Source organism: Myotis yumanensis, unplaced genomic scaffold (assembly GCF_028538775.1).
Source record: "Myotis yumanensis isolate MYYU_CA2020_CCGP unplaced genomic scaffold, mMyoYum1.0.hap1 SCAF_4, whole genome shotgun sequence".
In the NCBI taxonomy this organism is placed as follows: Eukaryota; Metazoa; Chordata; class Mammalia; order Chiroptera; family Vespertilionidae; genus Myotis; species Myotis yumanensis.
The window spans coordinates 103,993,513-104,012,046 of NW_027223755.1; the positions used below are offsets into that span (position 1 = coordinate 103,993,513).

An 18,534-nucleotide genomic window follows, 5' to 3' on the forward strand; every position below is an offset into this window, starting at 1 on the left:
CCTTTCCCTCTGATTTTTTTCCTATATCATGAATTTTATGTTCCCCAACCCTGCAACAGCCTGATCCACGTACATCTAAGCACCAGAGGCTGCTGCCCTCTTGTGTGCAGGGTGGTCACTGCAAGGAGCAGATGGGTCCTGCCTGTGGGCTGCATCTCCTGCCTCTCCCTCCTCTATGGTCTTTGCAGCTCCAGGCCAGTGATTTTAGAAGGCCTATTTTGGGTCAGTCTTGAAGGCCCTCTGTGCAGGGCACACTCACAGGCCCTTGCTGACCACTGCCCTGCTGACCTGACCCCAGGAGACCAAGTTCTGCCCTGCTCAGTGTCTCTGAATCTTTGACCATGGGAGTCGGTGCTCCATTCTCACCCCTGGATCAGGGCTGGGTGAAAGAGAGATTTAGTCTGACCAGAATAGGGGGCAGTGAGGAGTTTAATTCCCAGGTAAAAGGGGGAAAAATAAACACTCACTTGAAAATAAAATTCAGATTTAACATTATATTCTCCCACCCCAAAAATGCATGAATGCCACCTTGGCGCAGAGAACAGTAGTTCAAAGCTGTGCCTGGCCGACTAATGAGCAGTGTCTCCTTGCAGCGTACTTACCGAATACCAAAGGAAATTCGAGTGGAGCCCCAGAAGTTCGCTGCGGAGCTCATCCACCGCCTGGAGGCTGTTCAGCGGACTCGGGAGGCAGAGGAGAAGCTAGAGGAGCGACTGAAGCGGGTGCGGATGGTGAGTAGGCTTCAGACAGGGAGGCCACGCAGATCGTGATTTCCAAGTTATTTTAGTACAGCTTCAGGCTCTGAGGGGCCCCCTCCAGGTTTTCCCAGAGCCCTCTTTCCCCCACTTGACTGCACACTGGCTCCTGACATGCTTTGACCTGGCCTGATGGTTAGCCAAGGCACGCTTTCCTATGACATCTACCCCCTCTAAAGCCCCCACCCCTTGTTCCCAGCCTGGGCTGTCTCCCCGGGAAGAGGTCCTTATGGCTGGGCCCTGAATGTGTGCCTGGGGAGCGACCAGCAGGTGTCAGCTGTGGCCTTGGTTGCCAGGGTTGGGGGTATTTTTTTCCACCTGCTTGTAGGAAGAGAGTTAAGAGGGAGGCCAAGACAACTCTCAGCTGTCGTCCCCAAAGTAGGCACCACACAGAGGCAACACCAGCTCAACTCAGGGAGATTTGGCACAGGACATGTCCAAAGTGCAGACTAACCAGCCTCTCCTTTCACCCCAGGACCAATTTCCTTCCTGCTGTCCTCTTGGTGCCCCAGGCTCATTCCCCTCTACCAAGGCCCTCCATGCCAGACACCTGACCCATGCGTGAGCACACGTGCCTTGCTGGCCATGTCTCCAACACCCCACATGCCCCCTTGGCATGTGGAGCTGAAATTTCCCTTGAGTGCTGATGGATGGAGGCCCCTCACAAGCACCTCTGTGTCCTGGGCCACAGGCATCTGTGCAGAGCAGAGCATGCATGTGGCAGGAAGGGCCCACAGCTCCCACTGTTACCTCAGAGCATAGAATGGCTTAGGTTTGGATGTAGGCTTCTGTTTATCTTGTCTACTGACCTTGTAGCCTCACTTGATGAAGTGTTGAATGCTAAGAATTTAATATTTGTAATTCATTGCTTAAATGCCTTTCTGCCCATAACTGCTGAAGAGATCCCTTGCTTTTGTTGTCCCCGGTGTCATTCTATAAGATTCATTTCCATACACATTCAAGGGCGTCAGTGCTGGGACATCAGTAACCGGCGTGCCCCTGGAGTGAGGCCTTCCCTGTGCCCCTTGCACTTCCTAGCTTGTTGAACTTTATTCACTGAACCTAGTCCCTCCCGAATGCCGTGAGCCTCCATGTCGCTGGTAGACAGGCTTTTGCTTTTCTCTTAGCAGGTAGGAATTACCTGCTGGAGGTAAATGGTCACCACCAAGTAAGTGGTTGTCTTCCATTCTTTTCTCAATGTTTTGTGCTCAATACCTGAAACTCAAAAATGTGATGTTTCTTGAAGGAATTATTTCTCTACCCGATCACCTAATATTCCTATTTAAAATACAGTACATGAGCCCTCCTCAGACCCCATCAGAACCCCTTGGGAGGGGCTTACTCTCTCACTTTACATGTCCCCAGATGAGTTCTGTGCACCTGAAGCTGGATACACTGCCATAAGGGTAGACGTGGGACAGAGCAGATGGTCACTGCACATAGGGAATCCTGCTGGCTGTGCCTTGCAGCTATGATCCTGGGTTCCGGAGCTCAGCTTCCAACCAAAGGGCATGGCTCCTCCCATCTTTCCCCACATCAAGACATCAGGTAGATTTCAAATAGCATATCAGAACCTGAGATTCATGTTCTGATATGAACATGGTGCCAGGAAGGCAAACCTGAGAGTAACAGTGGTGATTTCTAGGAAGGAATGTGCATGGAAGTATTTTTAAGCGCTCATGTACCTACACAGGTAAATTTTTCTTACTGGCATCCTTTCCTCCTCCCTTCATGGTGATTGGGTGACCCTCACTCTGGCAGAGCAGGTGCCAGCTATCCTCCCCACAGTTCCCACAATTCAGTGAACTGTCCAAGGTCACTCAACAGGGCACCCGCCATGCTGGGTTCTCGTGTGAGGGCAAGGGTGAGACTTCTTTGACCTAGAGGGAGAGGCTCTCAGGAGCCGGTCAGAGATAGGCCGTCTGATGGGAGCCAGGGACACTGAGTGTGCACTCACTGAGGCCAGCTTTCTCAGTGCCCATCAGAACCTTATTGAGTAGTTGAAGGAATAGGTAGGAGCATAGTTTCAGCATTTTAATAGCCTTCTCTGAACAAATAAATGCAGGGAACAGAGTCACTATGAAATATGGAATATTTCAGCAGGAGCTAAATCCCGAATTGCATGTTGTGACAAAGCTGGTGTCTTCATTTGTTTAGCACAGTGTTTCAATGGGCATCAGCTCTTTGTGTGAGGGGTCCCCTGAACATGTCATAGTTAACAACTCTTAAAACAAATGTGCTCATTAAATAATGTGTGTAATGTTTCTTAAATGGAATCTAAGAAAGGAAGAATTTACCACCTTTTTACTATATGATTGAGTTATTATAATTGTCTTGTCAAGTTTTTAGTTTTGGCTCAGTGACTGTGTGTGTTTGTGGTCCTTGGCAGGTCAACCTTTTGGACGAGACATTGTGAAGGCAGCTGTGGCTGTGGGTATTCTGTGTTTTTTTCTGATGTCTGACTCAGATGTTTTTTCTCTGTGGTGTCCCTGGCAGGTGCAAGGCGGCTGTGTCTGGAACCACCACCAGCTCTCAGGACAGGGGTTGGACCCAGCTGCCAACACCCAGTGGTGTTCTTTAACAGAAATGTTCAAATGAACAGCCCTTTGTATGTCTCCATTGTCAGTTTAGGAGCTAATCAGCAGGCACCTGGCCTCAAGCTCAGGTGGGCTTACTACATGCAGTGGCCTGCAGTGGCCTTCAGAAATGGGTGCACGGACTCTAGGTCATGTGCTCTGGCCTGAAGCTGCTCCAGCACGTTTGCTCCCACAGGTGTCCCTTAGTCCTCGGTTGTGGCACACTGCCCAGCAGCTGTCAGTTCAGTCTCTGTTATCATGTGCAATCTGTAACTAAATAAATCATGCTATAAATAACAGTTCTTTTTTTTAAAGGGATAAGTACACAATTTTTAAATAACTTACTATAAAATTTTGAAAAGAAAAGCAAAGAAGAAAATGAAAACTATTATCTGAACAGTTAGGTAAATCTGTAACATTTTCAAACTGTAAAATTGAATTCTTACATATGCAGAACTACTAAGAAAAATTGGATCTCAGCTGAAGGTTTGCACCCCCTCACCTCTCAAGAATTCGGAGGTTTCCTCTTGCTTGCTGCTACTTTAGGGGATAAATGGCTTTAATAACTTTCAGTGCCCTGGGAAGACCCCCAGTAAAAAGTCTCCTGGTCCCTTATCCCTGCAAAGCAAAGGGATTGGGATGGGGACTCGGGATGGGAGCCCAGGGGTCCAAGTCTCTGCTGAGGTGGCTCCAAGCTGTGCCCAGGAGGGGGTGCATTCACCCTCTATCTGTTAGGTCCCTTCTTTTGTACTTTGTCCTCTGCAGTGCCATTCTACCCTGAGCCCGTTCTAATGACATTTAGATACTTCACATTAGTGTGAAATTTTGTGGTAAACTTTTAGAGACCTTTTTATATTAAAGTACAGGTTTAGCTTAGTTCCACTTTCTTTTCAATTATTACCAAATTTACTGAACATTATTCTGGTTTGGACAATTTAATAAAATGAGAAAATAAATATGATATGTATCTTTTGAAATTAAGGTGATAAAATGCTTCTGTTACAGTATTGGTTATATTAACTTTTAGAGAATTGAATAAAAGTTAATGTGAGAATTTATCAAACACATAGCAAGATAAAAAACAAGAGCTCTTCTGTACAAAGGCCTTTGAAAATATGGCAGTATAAAATGAGGAATAGGAAAATTTCACTGAAAGAAAACAAAAATCTTTATTGAGAAGCATAAAAGAAAACTAAACCAGTGCGAAGGTTGCTCTGTGGCCTGGACCGGCAGTGGTGTTGTGTTCCCTGAATCATTGGTGTGTGACAGTTGCATGCCCTTGCACACTTGTGCGTGAGCACAGCTCCCTGTCCTCCTGTCTGCGCCCCGTCCTGCAGCATGGCCGGCTGAGAGCCTGGCTGAGTTTGTTCAGGAATCAGCAGGGACAGAAAAGTCGCTTGGGAGTCCGGCACCTCCCTTGGCCCTTCCCTCATCCTGGGCTCAGGGCTCCTGACCCCCAGGACACGGCACTGACAGGCTTTATGGTTTGGGGATTTTTTTTGGTTGTTTGTTACTTGTTTATTTCCCAAAGTGTGAGGTTTCCTTGGTGCAGCAGGTGCTAAGAGGTGACATGTGACCTTGTCCCTACAGGAGGAAGAAGGGGAGGATGGCGATGTGTCCTCTGCCCCCCCGGGGGCCAGTCATAAGCTGCCTTTGGCCCCGGCCTGGCACAGCTTCCCACCCCGCTACACGGACGTAGGCTGCACAGGGCTGCGGGATGCACATGAGGAGAACCCCGAGAGCATCCTGGATGAGCATGTGCAGCGGGTTATGAGGACTCCAGGCTGCCAGTCGCCCGGGCCTGGCCACCGCTCCCCTGACAGCGGACACATGCCCAAGATGTCGGGAGTGCTGGGGGGTACAACCTTGGGGCACAGTAAGCACGTGCCCAAATTGGGGGCAAAGCTAGAAGCGGCTGGCCTGCATCTCCATAGGCACAGCCACCACCACAGCCACCATGGTGTGGCCAGGCCCAAGGAGCAGGCTGAGGCCGAGGCCATCCGCCGGGTCCAGAGCAGCTTTGCATGGGGCCCGGAGCTGCACAGTCACACAGCCAAGACCCGAAGCCACTTAGAGAGTGCGGGCACCACCCCCAGTGCCAACGACAGCCTGGCCTACAGGTGAGTGTCTGGGGTGGCCAGAGCCATGCTTTGAGATTAGGGCCTTGGATTCTTTGTCCTTGGGCTTCCCAGGGAGAAAGGGTTTGCAATGAGAGACTGTGGCTCCTGTGGATTCTGTTCTGATTTTCTAGACTAGAATTCTCCTTTAAAAGTCTTTAAAGCAAGGTCAGCTGCAGAGACTTGCAGGCGTGTCATGGCCAAGAGCTCAGGTGCCAGGTAGAGGTAGACACCAGGTTCTGCCTGGGGTGTTGGTCCAGCCAAGGCCCCAGCTGCGAAGTATGGTTAGATAAAGATCCATTTTAGAGTGAGGTGTCTGGATGAGGAGGAGTGGCCGGGCCCTAGATGTCTCCACCAGGCAGGTGACTGGGCTGGGAGGACACAGGCAAGTGCTATAGCTGATCTTTGGCTCCAGCTCTCCCAGCCGATGCTGCCTTCCTTCACTTCTTGCCATGGAGTCACCTGAAACAAACCCCAGTAACCCCACAGAGCTGGGGCAGAGGCTGCTAGAACATGCCACTTTGTTGAGGCCTCTATGTTCAGGGAGCCATACAGGGTTGGAGCAGAGGTAAGTAAAGTCAGTGGGTGACTCCCAGGTCTTGCTTTTGCAGTGGGAAGGCCGGCACAACCTCCAAAAGAAATGCCAAGAAGACTGAGTCAGGGAAGAGTGCCAGTACTGAGGTGTCAGGCCCTTCAGAGGACGCAGAGAAGAACCAGAAGATCATGCAGTGGATCATTGAGGGGGAGAAGGAGATCAGCAGGCACAGGAAGGCTGGCCACGGGTAAGCAGCACCTTGTGTCCTGGGGGGGTGGGCACAGGCATGCAAACTGGCTGGCGACCCTCCAGAACTGCTTTACCAGTGTCCAGAGTGGCATAGCCCCACCCACTGTCTTACTGCAAAACATGTACAATGGAAGCAGTTATTCAAAGGGATCCGGTTCGAGCTGTCACAGCACAAACGCGTTGACGTCTGCCCTGTGTGGACCTGTGATGAGGTGGGGTCCCGGATGCAGCTTCAGTGTCCTGGGCAGGAGTGCCCACTGGTGAAGTGAGGTCAGTCTGAAGTCACCATGCCTCTCGCTGCTGCCCCACACTGAGGAGGGGGCCTGCTGTCACATAGCTGCTCTCCCACATGACACCTCCACATGAGAATGACCTAAGGCATCGGGGCAGTGAGGCAGGTACCTGACCCTTACTCCAGCCGGGGCTTCAGCAGAAGCCTCTGTGTTTATACCTGATCATACCCTCAGCAGTGGGTGGGAGAAGGTTCTTGTTTAGTGTGCATCCCTCTGAGCTCTAGATTATCCCACTGGGCTAGTCCATCCTAAGGTGCACAGGGCTGTCTTAGATGGGCCTAGGCCAGAGGTGGGTGACGCCCAGGGGCCCTGCGCCTGGAGCTGACGGCATCTGTCCTTCAATGAGTGGGCCATCCCCTCATTCCTCAATCTCAGATTTCCCTGACCCTCAGCATTTTTTGGCCATCGTTCGGGAGGACTGAATATACATGTGAGGCAGGTGAGCCTGACCTTGGGAATGAGCCCCCCCACCAGTGTCCAGACCCCGTTACAGCTACAAAGCCTGTCCTAGTGAGGGGGCCTCTCCAGGAGCCCCGCTCCTGCTCTGGTTGGAGTGGGTTCGATTCTCAGCTTCTCTGAATTTCTTTCTTATGGGTCTGTCCCGGCCAGTCCTCCCACCCCAAAAGGATTTCTGTGGCTGAAGAGTTAAGAGGTACATCTAGAAATAGCCTCCCAGGTTCCAGAGGCTCCTGCCGTCAGTCAGATGGGCTAGTATAAATTATGGCCTTCAGTGTCCCCCCAGGCCCTCTCTGGCCTCCCAGGAGTCTGGGGACCATGAGGCCTCTGTCTTCGTTGTTCTTACATAAGGCAGGTGGGCTGGGGGGCATGGGTGTCAAGGAAAGGAAGGGGTAGGAGATGGGAAGTGAGGGGTAGGGAGTTAAAAGGGTTGAGAAGATGGGGGCAGAGGTCTCCCTGTGGCCAGCCTTGTGGGGGTTTTTAGGAGGAGGAGCCCACCTCCCCGGGGTATCTTTCTTTGGGCAGTTCTGGTGTCATGAGAGCATTGGGCCAGCCCACTTCAAAGGGGGCCATCTTGGGTTCCCTCATCTTTGCTCCTGGAGATCCCCCTTTCAAGCTGTAGCTGCAAGAAGCTGATGTTTTCACTGGAATCCCATCAAGTGGTGGAGTGATGGTGTGTTGCACAGGTGTAAAGCACATTCTCCATGTTAAACAATAAAGAGAAGGCATGATACCACATCGGGAGAAAAAATTATGTTTAGAATTATGCCAAGTGTGTTCAGTATTTTTTAATCGGGAAGGAAATAGATCAATATTCTGAGTGGCTATTTCTAAATTATGGATTATTAATATTTTTTTCTTTGACTTTCCTGCGTATTTCAGGTTTTTCACAAAGAACATTAAATACCAAAACATCTTTTATAAAATGTCTTTGTATAGGATTGATTTATATATTCAATAAAGGTATTAAAAATGAGTTACGAAAAAAGAAGTGTGCAAGAAAGGAATGTTTCTGTCATGTAGTATAGGAGGAAATTGCTTCACCTGGCTTCCATGACCAGTGTCACAGGGGGATTCCTGACCCAGGCATCCAGGGATCATTGCTAAGCTCGGCCTATGCTGCTGGCTCCTGCCCAGCTCCAGATGCCTGTCTAGGGACCGAAGTTTCACGTTCTGCCCTATCTGTTCTCTCGCTCTCAAAGGTCTTCTGGGGCGAAGAAGCAGCAGATTCACGAGAGCTCCAGGCCCTTGTCCATTGAGCGTCCTGGGGCTGTGCACCCTTGGGTCAGCGCTCAGCTTCGGAACTCTGTCCAGCCCTCTCATCTCTTCATTCAAGACCCCACAATGCCACCCAACCCGGCCCCCAACCCCCTGACCCAGCTGGAGGAGGCCCGCAGGCGTCTGGAGGAAGAAGAGAAGAGAGCCAGCAAGTTGCCCTCAAAGCAGAGGTACAGGGCCATCAAGGAGAGCAGGGCTTGAACCTTTCAGGGCCCCTCCAGGTGCCGTGGCTATGCTTTGGGGTGGAGCTCCCTGAGGCCTGAGGTCCATACATAGAGCCCCACTGGGTGCCCACCAGCAGTACTGGGTTTTTCCTTCCAATTTCTTCCACTCGGCCCTGCTGGAGGCAGATGGTCATTGCACTGTCCTGGGGAGGAAAGGATGTCTGTCCCCTGATCACGCCTCCTGTGCTTGCACTCACCCTGGGACTTTGTGGGAGGCCATGGGGTCCCCTTAGTGGCATGGAACTGCTGGAGGTCACACAGGTCACCACTGGCTATATGCATGCTCAAGCTCAGGGGTGTTGGTCCCAGTGGGTCCTGGCTGCCTCTATTCAGGAGCCTTCACCCATGCCATTTGCAGGTAGAGCAGTAAACAGTGCTAAAATATGTGCCAGTATAAATCTCTTCCGGAGAGACCCCAGGCCCCACAGCCACTCCTCACTGTGCCCTCTTGGCTTCAGGGCAGAGTGGCTCAACCTGCTGCCTCTATGGCCTTAGGCTAGGCCCTGTCCTCTCTTCCAGGAGAAGAGGGAAACCACCCCTTCTGGGTGACGAATCTCTCCAGGCAGGAGTGTGGCTTCCCTGACCTTTTCAGCTGGGCCTTGAGGTCACTTTTCACAGACATGCTGGCTCATTGGAATCTCTAGGCCAGGGGTCCTCAAACTACGGCCCGCGGGCCACATGCAAATACAAATATTGTATTTGTTCCCGTTTTGTTTTTTTACTTCAAAATAAGATATGTGCAGTGTGCATAGGAATTTGTTCATAGTTTTTTTTTTTTAAACTATAGTCCGGCCCTCCAACGGTCTGAGGGACAGTGAACTGGCCCCCTGTTTAAAAAGTTTGAGGACCCCTGCTCTAGGCGATAATGGTTCCTGAGGTGCCTGGAATCTGTAGCTTTCACCAGGGCCTGGCATCACGGCCACTGTTTCCTCAGATGTGACTGGTTCCCCTTGCCCACTCTTCAGTCATCCGGTTCCTGACTCTGCCTCCCATGGGCCTCGTTGTGTGGGGGGCTATGCTGCTCTGGGGAAGCTGGTGTTGGGCGCAAACTCTCCCTAGCGTCCATCTCATCAGGCACAGATGGAAGCCTGAAGGTGTCCCCAGGTGGTTGAAGGTGACCATGTTTTTTACAGCCAACTGTTTTACTCTGTGATCTTGTTCAGTCAACATAGAACCAGCTGGCTCTGTGCAGGACCCCTGTGACCTGGAGGTAGACAGAGCAACAGAGGGCAGCCTAGGGAGAGGCTGGGACGGGAGGGCTCGAATTCCTCCTGTTGCCAGGGGCTTCCTGGGACATCATTTCTGCTGCGATCTCCAGGAGGCAGGGCTCTCGTCCCCTCTTTCTACCAGCATCTAGCCAGCTCCTCAGAACACCGTGGTCTTTCTGTAGCTAGTGGAACCATTCTGTGATTCGTGTTTTGGGGGGTGAGCCGCCTGCGGGTTTTCAGCCAGTGGCTCTGGCATCTCCAGGTGTCTTTGGTCCAGGGCATGTGAGCCTTTTGTAAATAGCCACAGAGCAGAGGTCTGGATGTGGCAGTGGGGTTCTAGGCCTTCCTCAGCTCCTCGTGGGGTGGCCCCCACCCAGATCAGTCAGAGCAGAAATTACTGTTAGGGTTGCACAGCACATGCCCAGGGTGGATGGCCACTTGGAGAGGAGCTGCTGGCCAGTGAGACCCAGAACAGGATTCTGGCTGCTTCGGATGGAGCAGTGACCATGCTCCAGGACCCAGGCCCATGTCAGGGGGCCAAGTAGGAGGAACTGTGCCCTCAGGAAAGAGGCCAGTGGCAGGTCTTCTCAGTGTGGATGAAATGACAGGCTCCTAGCACCTCAGATGAGGGGTTCCCCAAAGTATATTCCAGGGAGCCCAAGGGCTCGACCACAAATGAGGAATGTGGGAAATCTGCATGATGAAGGCAGCATCTGTTTCTTGACTGATCCTGACAGCTTCACCACCCAGGAAGGGGTTTGCCTGACTCACATGGCGGAAGCCTTGCGTGGTGGTAATTGAACCTCTTGGGGAGCACATGCTCCGCCTGCTGTCTGTCACCCTGTTGTCACCGCGGAGTGTGGAGGCCCTGCCCCAGGCCTATGTGGCTCACTGACGCGGTTGTTCCCTAGGTATGTGCAGGAGGTCATCCAGCGGGGGCGCTCTTGCGTCAGGCCGGTGTGCACGCCCGTGCTGAGCGTGGTGCCAGCAGTGTCGGACACGGAGCTCTCCGAGACAGAGTACGTGCGTCCCCTGCGGGTCCTCTTGTACTGCTCATCCCGCCTGTGCTGTGGGCCAGGGGCTGTGGAGCAGCAGTTGTTTCCCAGGGCGGGAGCCCGGGCACTGCACTGGAAGAGCTGGGGCTGCAAGCTGTTCACAGGCCTTTCCTTCCTGTCTCTGTCAGACGGAACACTGACCATCCACGTGGTGACAAATAACCAACTGGTTAGAGAGGAGGTCCCATATGTCACCCAGCCAGGACTCAGGACTTAGAGTCAGGGCTGCACCCATGGTTCCTTTGACACGCTGCTGACTGAAAACATCAGCACCTGTGGTGCATGTCCAGGTGCTGTGTGCGAGCCTGGGTTCTCACGTGGGGTGTATCTGCTCCCCAGGTATGCATAGAGTAGGGTGGGCGCTAGGAAGCTGCAGGCCACATGCAGACAGTGCTGGCTGCCCCATCCTTGCACTTCTGCTCAAGATAGAGCAGAAGAAAGTTCTCCACCAAAGTCCTCACCAAGCTTACCCCAGACAAATGCCAGCCAGCTCTGATTGGCCCCACCAGGTCACTCCTCAGGGGTGGCCCCTGGAGGAGCAGGAACCTGTCTCCTTTCTGTAGAGAATGGGTCCACACAAGACCCCGAGGCAGGCTCCCAGAACAGGCTGGGTTTGAGGTTTCAGGACTATGGGAAGGAAAGCAGGCGCCATGGAGTGTGGCTCGAGTGGTGGATAACCACACAGATGAAGTGACTCCATGGCGTATGCCCAGGAGCACCAGGGAGGGGAGGGTCCCATGGAGAGAAGAGCCCACTGTGAGTTAAGGTGGCCTTCCTGGCATGACACTGGTTCAGGAGGCTTCTTATCACGCCCAGCTGGCAAGAGCCAAGAACTGTGCCCATGTGTACCTGGGCAACTGCAGAGCAGTCACAAGGACAGGGGGTGCTGGGCGACAGAGGAAGTGCTACCTGTCCCAAACACAGAATGGCTGATTAGGACCCGTCAGGGTGAGGGCCCTACCCCAGCCTGAGTGGGAGATGGTGCTGGCCTCACACCCCTCTCTGGAAATCTGGCTGGCTGCTGCCTCTGGTCTTTGGACAAGCTCTCTGCCATGGGACAGGTCCATTTCAAGACCCAAAACAATTGTCCAATTCCTGGCCTTCAGATGTTTTTTCATTTGGGAGCAGTAGGCTTTATCTGGGGCACAAGCCGTGTAGTCCAGCCTAGAGGCAGGGGCTACATTGGTTCTAGTGGCCTGGCCACCTTAAGAAGCAGGTAGAAGGATCTACTGTGGGCTCCAGCCCTGAGAAGCCTGCTGGCCCATTTCATGTGGTCTGTGTCAGGGGTGCTGCCTATTAGCCAGTCCAGGCCACAGTGAGGCCAGGAGCTTCCCAGTGGTGGAGGGGGGGTGGCAAGTGAGCTGAGGCACTATGGAGACGTGGGGCAGGCAGGGAGGGGGGATGAGCTGGATAACGCGCTCTTTGTGCATAGGGTTGGGGCTGGATGCAGCTGTATGGGTGGGGTGAGCATTGGGGCCTCTGGATGCATGACGTTTCTGAGTGTGTGGCAGCTCGCTCCTGCAGGCCTTGCCCCATCATTTCCTGGGGAGCGTGGGGCCTGTTGGGGAGATGACCTGTGGGACTCTGAGCTCAGCAGTAACCACTGTGTTTCTGCCTCCAGGACGAAACCGCAGAAGAAGGCAGGAGGTGGGAGTGCCCAGTTGTGTGACAGCATCGTTGTGGCCTACTACTTCTGTGGAGAACCTATCCCCTACCGGACCCTGGTGAGGGGCCGTGCAGTCACCCTGGGCCAGTTCAAGGAGCTGCTGACCAAGAAAGGCAACTACAGGTGAGAGTTAAGGGCTGTGGTCTGTGGTAAACAGGTACCCTGTCCAGGAGAGTGTGTGCTGGGTGCCCTATTTCCACTCTGTTCTTATCCCATCTGGTCCTTGTTTCCCTCTTACCTGCTTAACCAGCCCTGAGCTGTTGGCAGGAGCACCTTGAGGTGTGAGGTGTTGATGGCCTCAAGGCTCCCAGCCCCAACTCCCAGCCTTAGGTGACAGGCCTCCAGGTCAAACGAGGGGTCTGGACAGTCCTTGCCTTAAAAGCAGGGAAGCAGGCCCAAACACAGTGGTCTGCCTGTCCCCATGTCGGTCTGAATCTGGGTCGGCCTTTCTCCAGTCTTCTGACTCAACCCATTTTCACTAGACACAGAATCCAGGACCCCCCTTTCCAGGGTCTGCCGTGGGCTGCTCTGCCCTGCCAGCCTGAGACTAGCCTCTGAAGGCTCCTGAGTGAGCACCGTAGGAGGAAGGGCCACATGGGGTCAGCTCACTGCGGCCTGTGGTGGGTGGTTTCCTCTATTCCAGTGATGGCGAACCTTTTGAGCTCGGTGTGTCAGCATTTTGAAAAACCCTAACTTAACTCTGGTGCCTTGTCACATATAGAAATTTTTTGATATTTGCAACCATAGTAAAAGATTTATATTTTTGGTATTTATTTTATATATTTAAATGCCATTTAACAAAGAAAAATCAACCAAAAAAATGAGTTCGCGTGTCATAGGTTCGCCATCACTGCACTATCTACTGAGTGGTGAGAAAGTGCCCTTTGGAGGTAGAGGGTGTGGCCACTAGAGGAGGGCCCAAGCTCTGCTGGCCTCTGCACATCACCCTGATGGAGATGGGAGATGACCTTAGGAACAGAAACCCCAAACCTGCCTATGTCTCCCCCATAGCATCCTAGAGGCCAGGGCAGAGGACCCCACAAGTGGTCACTGTCAACTCTCTGGCAAATGGGCATCAGGCAGAACCAGCTTGCATGCCCTGCATGATGTACTTGGAATGTGGCCACCAAGTGCTGTGCATGTATGGAACCATGAGGCCACCACGCTAGGAAGTCGGGAGGCCCCTAGGGTGTGGGGGTGTGGGCAGGAGAGGCGTGGAGAGGCCCTCATCTCCTCTCACCCCCGTCCCCCAGATATTACTTCAAGAAAGTGAGTGACGAGTTTGACTGTGGAGTGGTGTTTGAAGAGGTTCGGGAAGACGAGGCCATCTTACCTGTCTTTGAGGAGAAGATCATTGGCAAAGTGGAGAAGGTGGACTGACCTGCAGGCCAGGCCTCTGCGCCAGGCAGGGCCCTCATCAGGTGGGGCAGGGATGGCCACACTGAGAGCCCGGAAAGGCTGTGCCATGTCAGGTGCTCCCCATGTGTAGGCAAACACACGGCTTTTCGTGTGAGGCCAGGGACTGCCTGCCCTATAGCCACCCACCCCTTTGGTCCACCTGTGTCCAGGTGAGCAGGGGTCCCGTTGAGTGGTCCCACAGGTGTCTGTCCTGCTGCCAACAAGGAGGGGGCCCCGGCCACTCCTCCACAGCACTACTCTGAGAGTCTGCCCAAGCAAGCAGGGAGCAGCCCCCTGTGGGGCCGCCTTGCTGACCCTCCCCAGCGGAACCCCGCTGCTAACCACGGGCCAACCTTCTGGCGCCTCCCCCCAGGGCTCTGCTTCTCCCTCCAGAAATTGCCCACCATGCCCTACTCTGGTCAGGGCCAGCTCAGGCCCGGGGTTCAGGGGGCTTCTTGGGGGTCTCTAAATTGTACATGTCACCGAGTGCCTTCAACACAGCTTGTCTCTTGCCTGCCACTATGTGGATCCGGCGACGGGGCACCTCAGTGCTCCCTCTCCACCCTCAGTTTCCACAGCGCCGGCTCAGCGGGTCCCGGCTCTTCCTTCGTAAGGGCCCATGTAAATATGTACATTCTCAGGCTAGGGCTAGCGGGGGCTGCCCCGAGCCCATTTTTCATGCGCTGACTTGTACAATGATCTTTTAAAGGTACTTGGATAATAATGAAATAAAACCAGTTTTTGAACCTTCCCTGGCTATAGAGTGCACGGATCTTCTGTCAGTGGGGTCTGGTGAGTGGGTGCCTCATCCTCAGCCCAGTTTCCAGCACATGTGACCCGTCTCCTCTATCCTGGCCAGGTTATGCACAGCCCATATCAGGCCTCAGCAACAAGGTCACACTGGCACCAAGGGTCTTGGGAGTAGGGTGTCTTGTGGAGCCAAAGTTGGCAGCAACACCATGTGGGGATCTAGAAGCATCTAAGCCAGGGATCCACGAGGAGGTCTGGGGGCAAGGGCTAGGCCCCATCCCACATGGAACCCCAGGAGGCTGAGATTTGGCCAAAGTCAAATGGGGGCCAGACATGCTCAGGAACCACACACAGTCCAGGGCCAAAACTCTTTATTCAATGCCCACAATTTCCCAGGCACCGAGGAGATGGCTCCCCTGCACTGATGGGGTGGCTACAGCTCCTCCTTGAGATCCACGGTGGAGTTGGCTAACGTATCCTGGAAAGGTCACAGAGGCCCAGCTGGAAGCTGTGCCCTTAGCCCAACCTTGCCCAGTCAGCCCCATAGCCACCCATCCGAGGGCATGTCCGAGGCCTGGAGCCTTGGAATATAGGCACTCACTGGGAAGGGAGCTGAGGGCTCCTCAGCGGGCTCCTCTTCGGGTAACTTGCCCCCGTTGTCCAGGAACTTGGAGAAGGTCTCCAGGTCTCTGGCACTTTTGTATTCAATCACCTGAGGAGGGACAGGAGGGTTTGGAGGATATACCATGTCCTCCCAGATCATGCCCTGCCCAGACCACACCCACTCTAGACTCCACTGGCTAAGGCCCCACCCTACCAAGACCCTTTCCTGCCCCCAGGACACACCCTATACTAGCTAGGCCTTGCACTCTAAGACCACAACCCCTCCCAGAGCGCACCTACTAAAGCCACACGCTCTAAGACAGCGGTTCTCAACCTGTGGGTCGCGACCCCTTTGGGGGTCGAACGATCCTTTCACAGGGATTGCCTAAGACCATCGGAAAACACATATATAATTACATGTTGTTTTTGTGATTAATCACTATGCTTTAATTATGTTCAATTTGCAACAATGAAAATACATCCTGCATATCAGATATTTACATTACGATTCATAACAGTAGCAAAATTACAGTTATGAAGTAGCAACGAAAATAATTTTATGGTTGGGGATCACCACAACATGAGGAATTGAATTAAAGGGTCGCGGCATTAGGAGGGTTGAGAACCACTGCTCTAAGGCCTTGCCCCATCTCCATTCAAGGACTCAGACATCAGACCAAGGAAGACGGGGTCCTGCCTCACCTTCCGACCCTGCCCTGCTGGGAAATACTTGAGGGTGGGAAAGCCGTGCACAGGAAAGCCCTCCAGTTCATTGGCCGTGGCATCTAGCTCGGCAATGATGATGTCTTCGTGGTCCCTGTACTTTTCGGCCAGTGCCTCCCAGGTTGGTGCCATCTCCTTGCAGTGGGTACACCATGGGGCATCTAGGACAGGGGGATGTTTGCACAGCCAGCAGGACCCCATACTGCCCACCTACCCACTGTCTCCTGCCCTCCACACTCACAGAACTTGATGAACACATTCTTGGTTTCGTCAAAAGCCACCTGCTCGAAATTCTTGCCCACAAGAGTCTTGACAGGATGCTGGTCCCAGTCAGGGGGCACCTCTTGACTCAGAAGATAGGGCTGTGGGAACCGGGCCAGGTGCTTTGTTGGGGATCTCTCCTGAGAGCTGCTGCTCCCACCCCCACACCCTAGGTGGGCCATCCAGCACAGACCTTGACCTTGCCGCTGAGGACTGAGTGGCAGAAGGTGGTGACCCAGGCTGCAGTGACCGGCCCCCTGTCTGCAGGCTTGTACTTCTTGGTGGTCTCCATGTTGATGAAGCGCAGGGTGGGGGCCTCCTCTGCCCTGAGCCCAAAGTACTGTAGCACGTGGTTGTTGTTGGCACTCACGTCCACCACGACGAACAGCACCTGCCAACAGGGAGTATGCACTGGGCACTGGCCTCCCCCGTGCCCGCCCCTCAGCCCACCCAGCCAGTACCTGCCCCCGGAATGGGGGAGCTGCCTCCCTAAAGCCTGCCAGCAGCTCCTGGTGCGGGGCCAGTGTCTGGTTGATGAACAGCAGCAAATGGTTGAGGATCCTGGCCGCAAAGATCTTGGGGGACGTCTGCAGGGGTAGGCAGGGCTCATGGGAGCTGGCTCTGTGGTCACCCTCCCACTCCACCCAGTGCCCGTTCCTGTACCTGCAGCCCAACTCACCTGGCTATTGAACTCCGTGACCAGGTGCATGCTGTGCATGAGGAGGAAGCGGGACAGATCACCCTGGTCCAGGCCCAGCTCCTCATCCACTGGGAAGTCTGCCCGCCCCTCGTCAAACTGGACAACACCCGGTGGGTCAGTAGGCGCCATAGTCCTGTCCCTAACCCCCGCCTTGGCCCAGACCCACCTTCTTGAAAAGGACCACGGTGTCCTTGGTGAGGCCAAACTTCTGAAAAAGCTGCGGACGATCAGTGAGGCCAAAGGTCATGTCCAGAGCATCCTGGGCCAGAGCCAGGAAGGTGGCCACATCCTCATCCTGCAGGTCCTAAGGGGTCCACGTCTGTGAGGCCATCTGGAGCCACAGGCCCCGCTCCCAAGGCCTGGCCCCTGTGCCACTAGCTCACCTGGAAGAAGCCGATGACCACTACGTCGTGGGCATCTATCAATGCTTGGGCGCCCTCTTCATCCTCCAGGCGTGTGGTGCTGGACCCCACCCGCCGCCGCAGCCACTCAGCAATGCCCTCGGCTTCCCGGGGGCCTGTGGAGAGTCCCGTCAGCCTGGGCCCAGCCCCTGGCCCACACCACCACACACACGCCTGCCCCTGTACCAGTATACTCCTCCGGGTCCGTGCGGTTCCCATTGCGGAAGAACTTGAGCGTGGGGTACTCGGTCACAGCAAACTCCTTGGTCAGCTCTGGCTCTGAAGGCCCATCCACCTTGGCCAGCCTGGTTTTGGCTGACTCTGCTGCCAGCAGGGCAGCTGCCTTGATGTACTCAGGGGCCAGCGCCTTGCAGTGCCCACACCACGGGGCATCTGGGGGACAGGGCCATGAGTGTCCCTGGCCTCCATGGCCCTGGTCACAGCCCCTGCTCCCGCCTGGCCAGAGCTGGCAAACTTGGGGTCAGTCAGCTCCAGCATGGAGCTTGTCCTGTGTACCTCCCTCCTGACTCAGCCACGCTAAACCCAAGCACCAGAGGCCAGACTGCTCAAAGCTCCCAGATCAGGAGTGCAGTGGCCAGCACCTTCCAGACAGTGGGTTGGAGAAGAATCTTCCGTCGCTGCTCCCCGAGGCCGTGCTCCCTGCCATATGCCGCTGACTGCGGCCTGCCAGCTCAAGGGCTTTTACATGTGTGAAGGGTTGTAAGAAAGCCACAGGAGAATATGCAAGGTGTGAGCTTTATCTGGCTCTTCACAGTCTAACTGAGGGTCTCCCTTATACCTGTGCCTCCCCTCCCACCTGCTCAAGTTGGACCCCCAGACCAGCTCAGCCCCAAGGCTCTGCCTCAGATGGAGCCAAGTGCATCAGCCCCGGAGTCCACGCGGGAGGGGGCTGAGCACCCTGGGTGACACCGGCGGGTCCCCCAGCCCTGCTGACCCTGTGCACTCACAAAACTCCACCAGCAAGGCAGGGTGCTCCTGCAGGGCCCGGCCCAGGGTGCGGTGGCTCAGCACCAGGATCCCATCCTCCTCAGGAACCTCCTCCTTCCCGGGCTCCTCCGAGGGATCCCCTGGCCCCGGCCCCTGGCCCCGCAGGCTCAAGGCCCCGAGCAACAGCAGTAGCAGCACAGACAGGAGCGGGCAGTCCATGGCAGTGCCGGGGCCCACGGGGCGGGGGCAGATAAGGGGGCCGGGGGCCAAGCAGCGGTGGCCACGTGGCGCCCAGTCCTGGTTGCAGGAAAGATAAGGCCCAAGGCCCCCCCACCCCC

General features: G+C 54.4%; 2 protein-coding genes across 3 annotated transcripts in view; one reads left to right on the forward strand and one right to left on the reverse strand.

Annotated features, from left to right (window-relative positions):
* Window positions 1-14,561, forward strand: part of AXIN1 (axin 1) — an 80,320-nt gene extending 65,759 nt beyond the window's left edge. The window contains exons 5-11 of one of the 2 annotated variants that reach the window (XM_070413393.1): window positions 594-731; window positions 4,922-5,451; window positions 6,060-6,230; window positions 8,184-8,429; window positions 10,603-10,710; window positions 12,368-12,535; window positions 13,666-14,561. In XM_070413393.1, the coding sequence (XP_070269494.1) occupies window positions 594-731; window positions 4,922-5,451; window positions 6,060-6,230; window positions 8,184-8,429; window positions 10,603-10,710; window positions 12,368-12,535; window positions 13,666-13,792 (1,488 nt within the window). In that variant the 3' untranslated portion in view covers window positions 13,793-14,561. The remainder of the gene's footprint in view (window positions 1-593; window positions 732-4,921; window positions 5,452-6,059; window positions 6,231-8,183; window positions 8,430-10,602; window positions 10,711-12,367; window positions 12,536-13,665) is intronic. The other variant, XM_070413395.1, reaches the window with a different exon arrangement.
* Window positions 14,562-14,914: 353 nt separating this feature from the next.
* Window positions 14,915-18,415, reverse strand: PDIA2 (protein disulfide isomerase family A member 2). The gene is made up of 11 exons (XM_070411629.1): window positions 18,217-18,415; window positions 17,435-17,641; window positions 17,231-17,364; window positions 17,014-17,151; window positions 16,827-16,943; window positions 16,609-16,734; window positions 16,341-16,538; window positions 16,128-16,248; window positions 15,866-16,047; window positions 15,162-15,272; window positions 14,915-15,038 (listed from the first exon to the last, which is right to left on the reverse strand). Exons 1-11 carry the CDS (start codon window positions 18,413-18,415, stop codon window positions 14,994-14,996), a joined length of 1,578 nt encoding a protein of 525 aa, XP_070267730.1. The 3' UTR covers window positions 14,915-14,993.
* Between the last annotated feature and the right edge of the window lie 119 nt (window positions 18,416-18,534).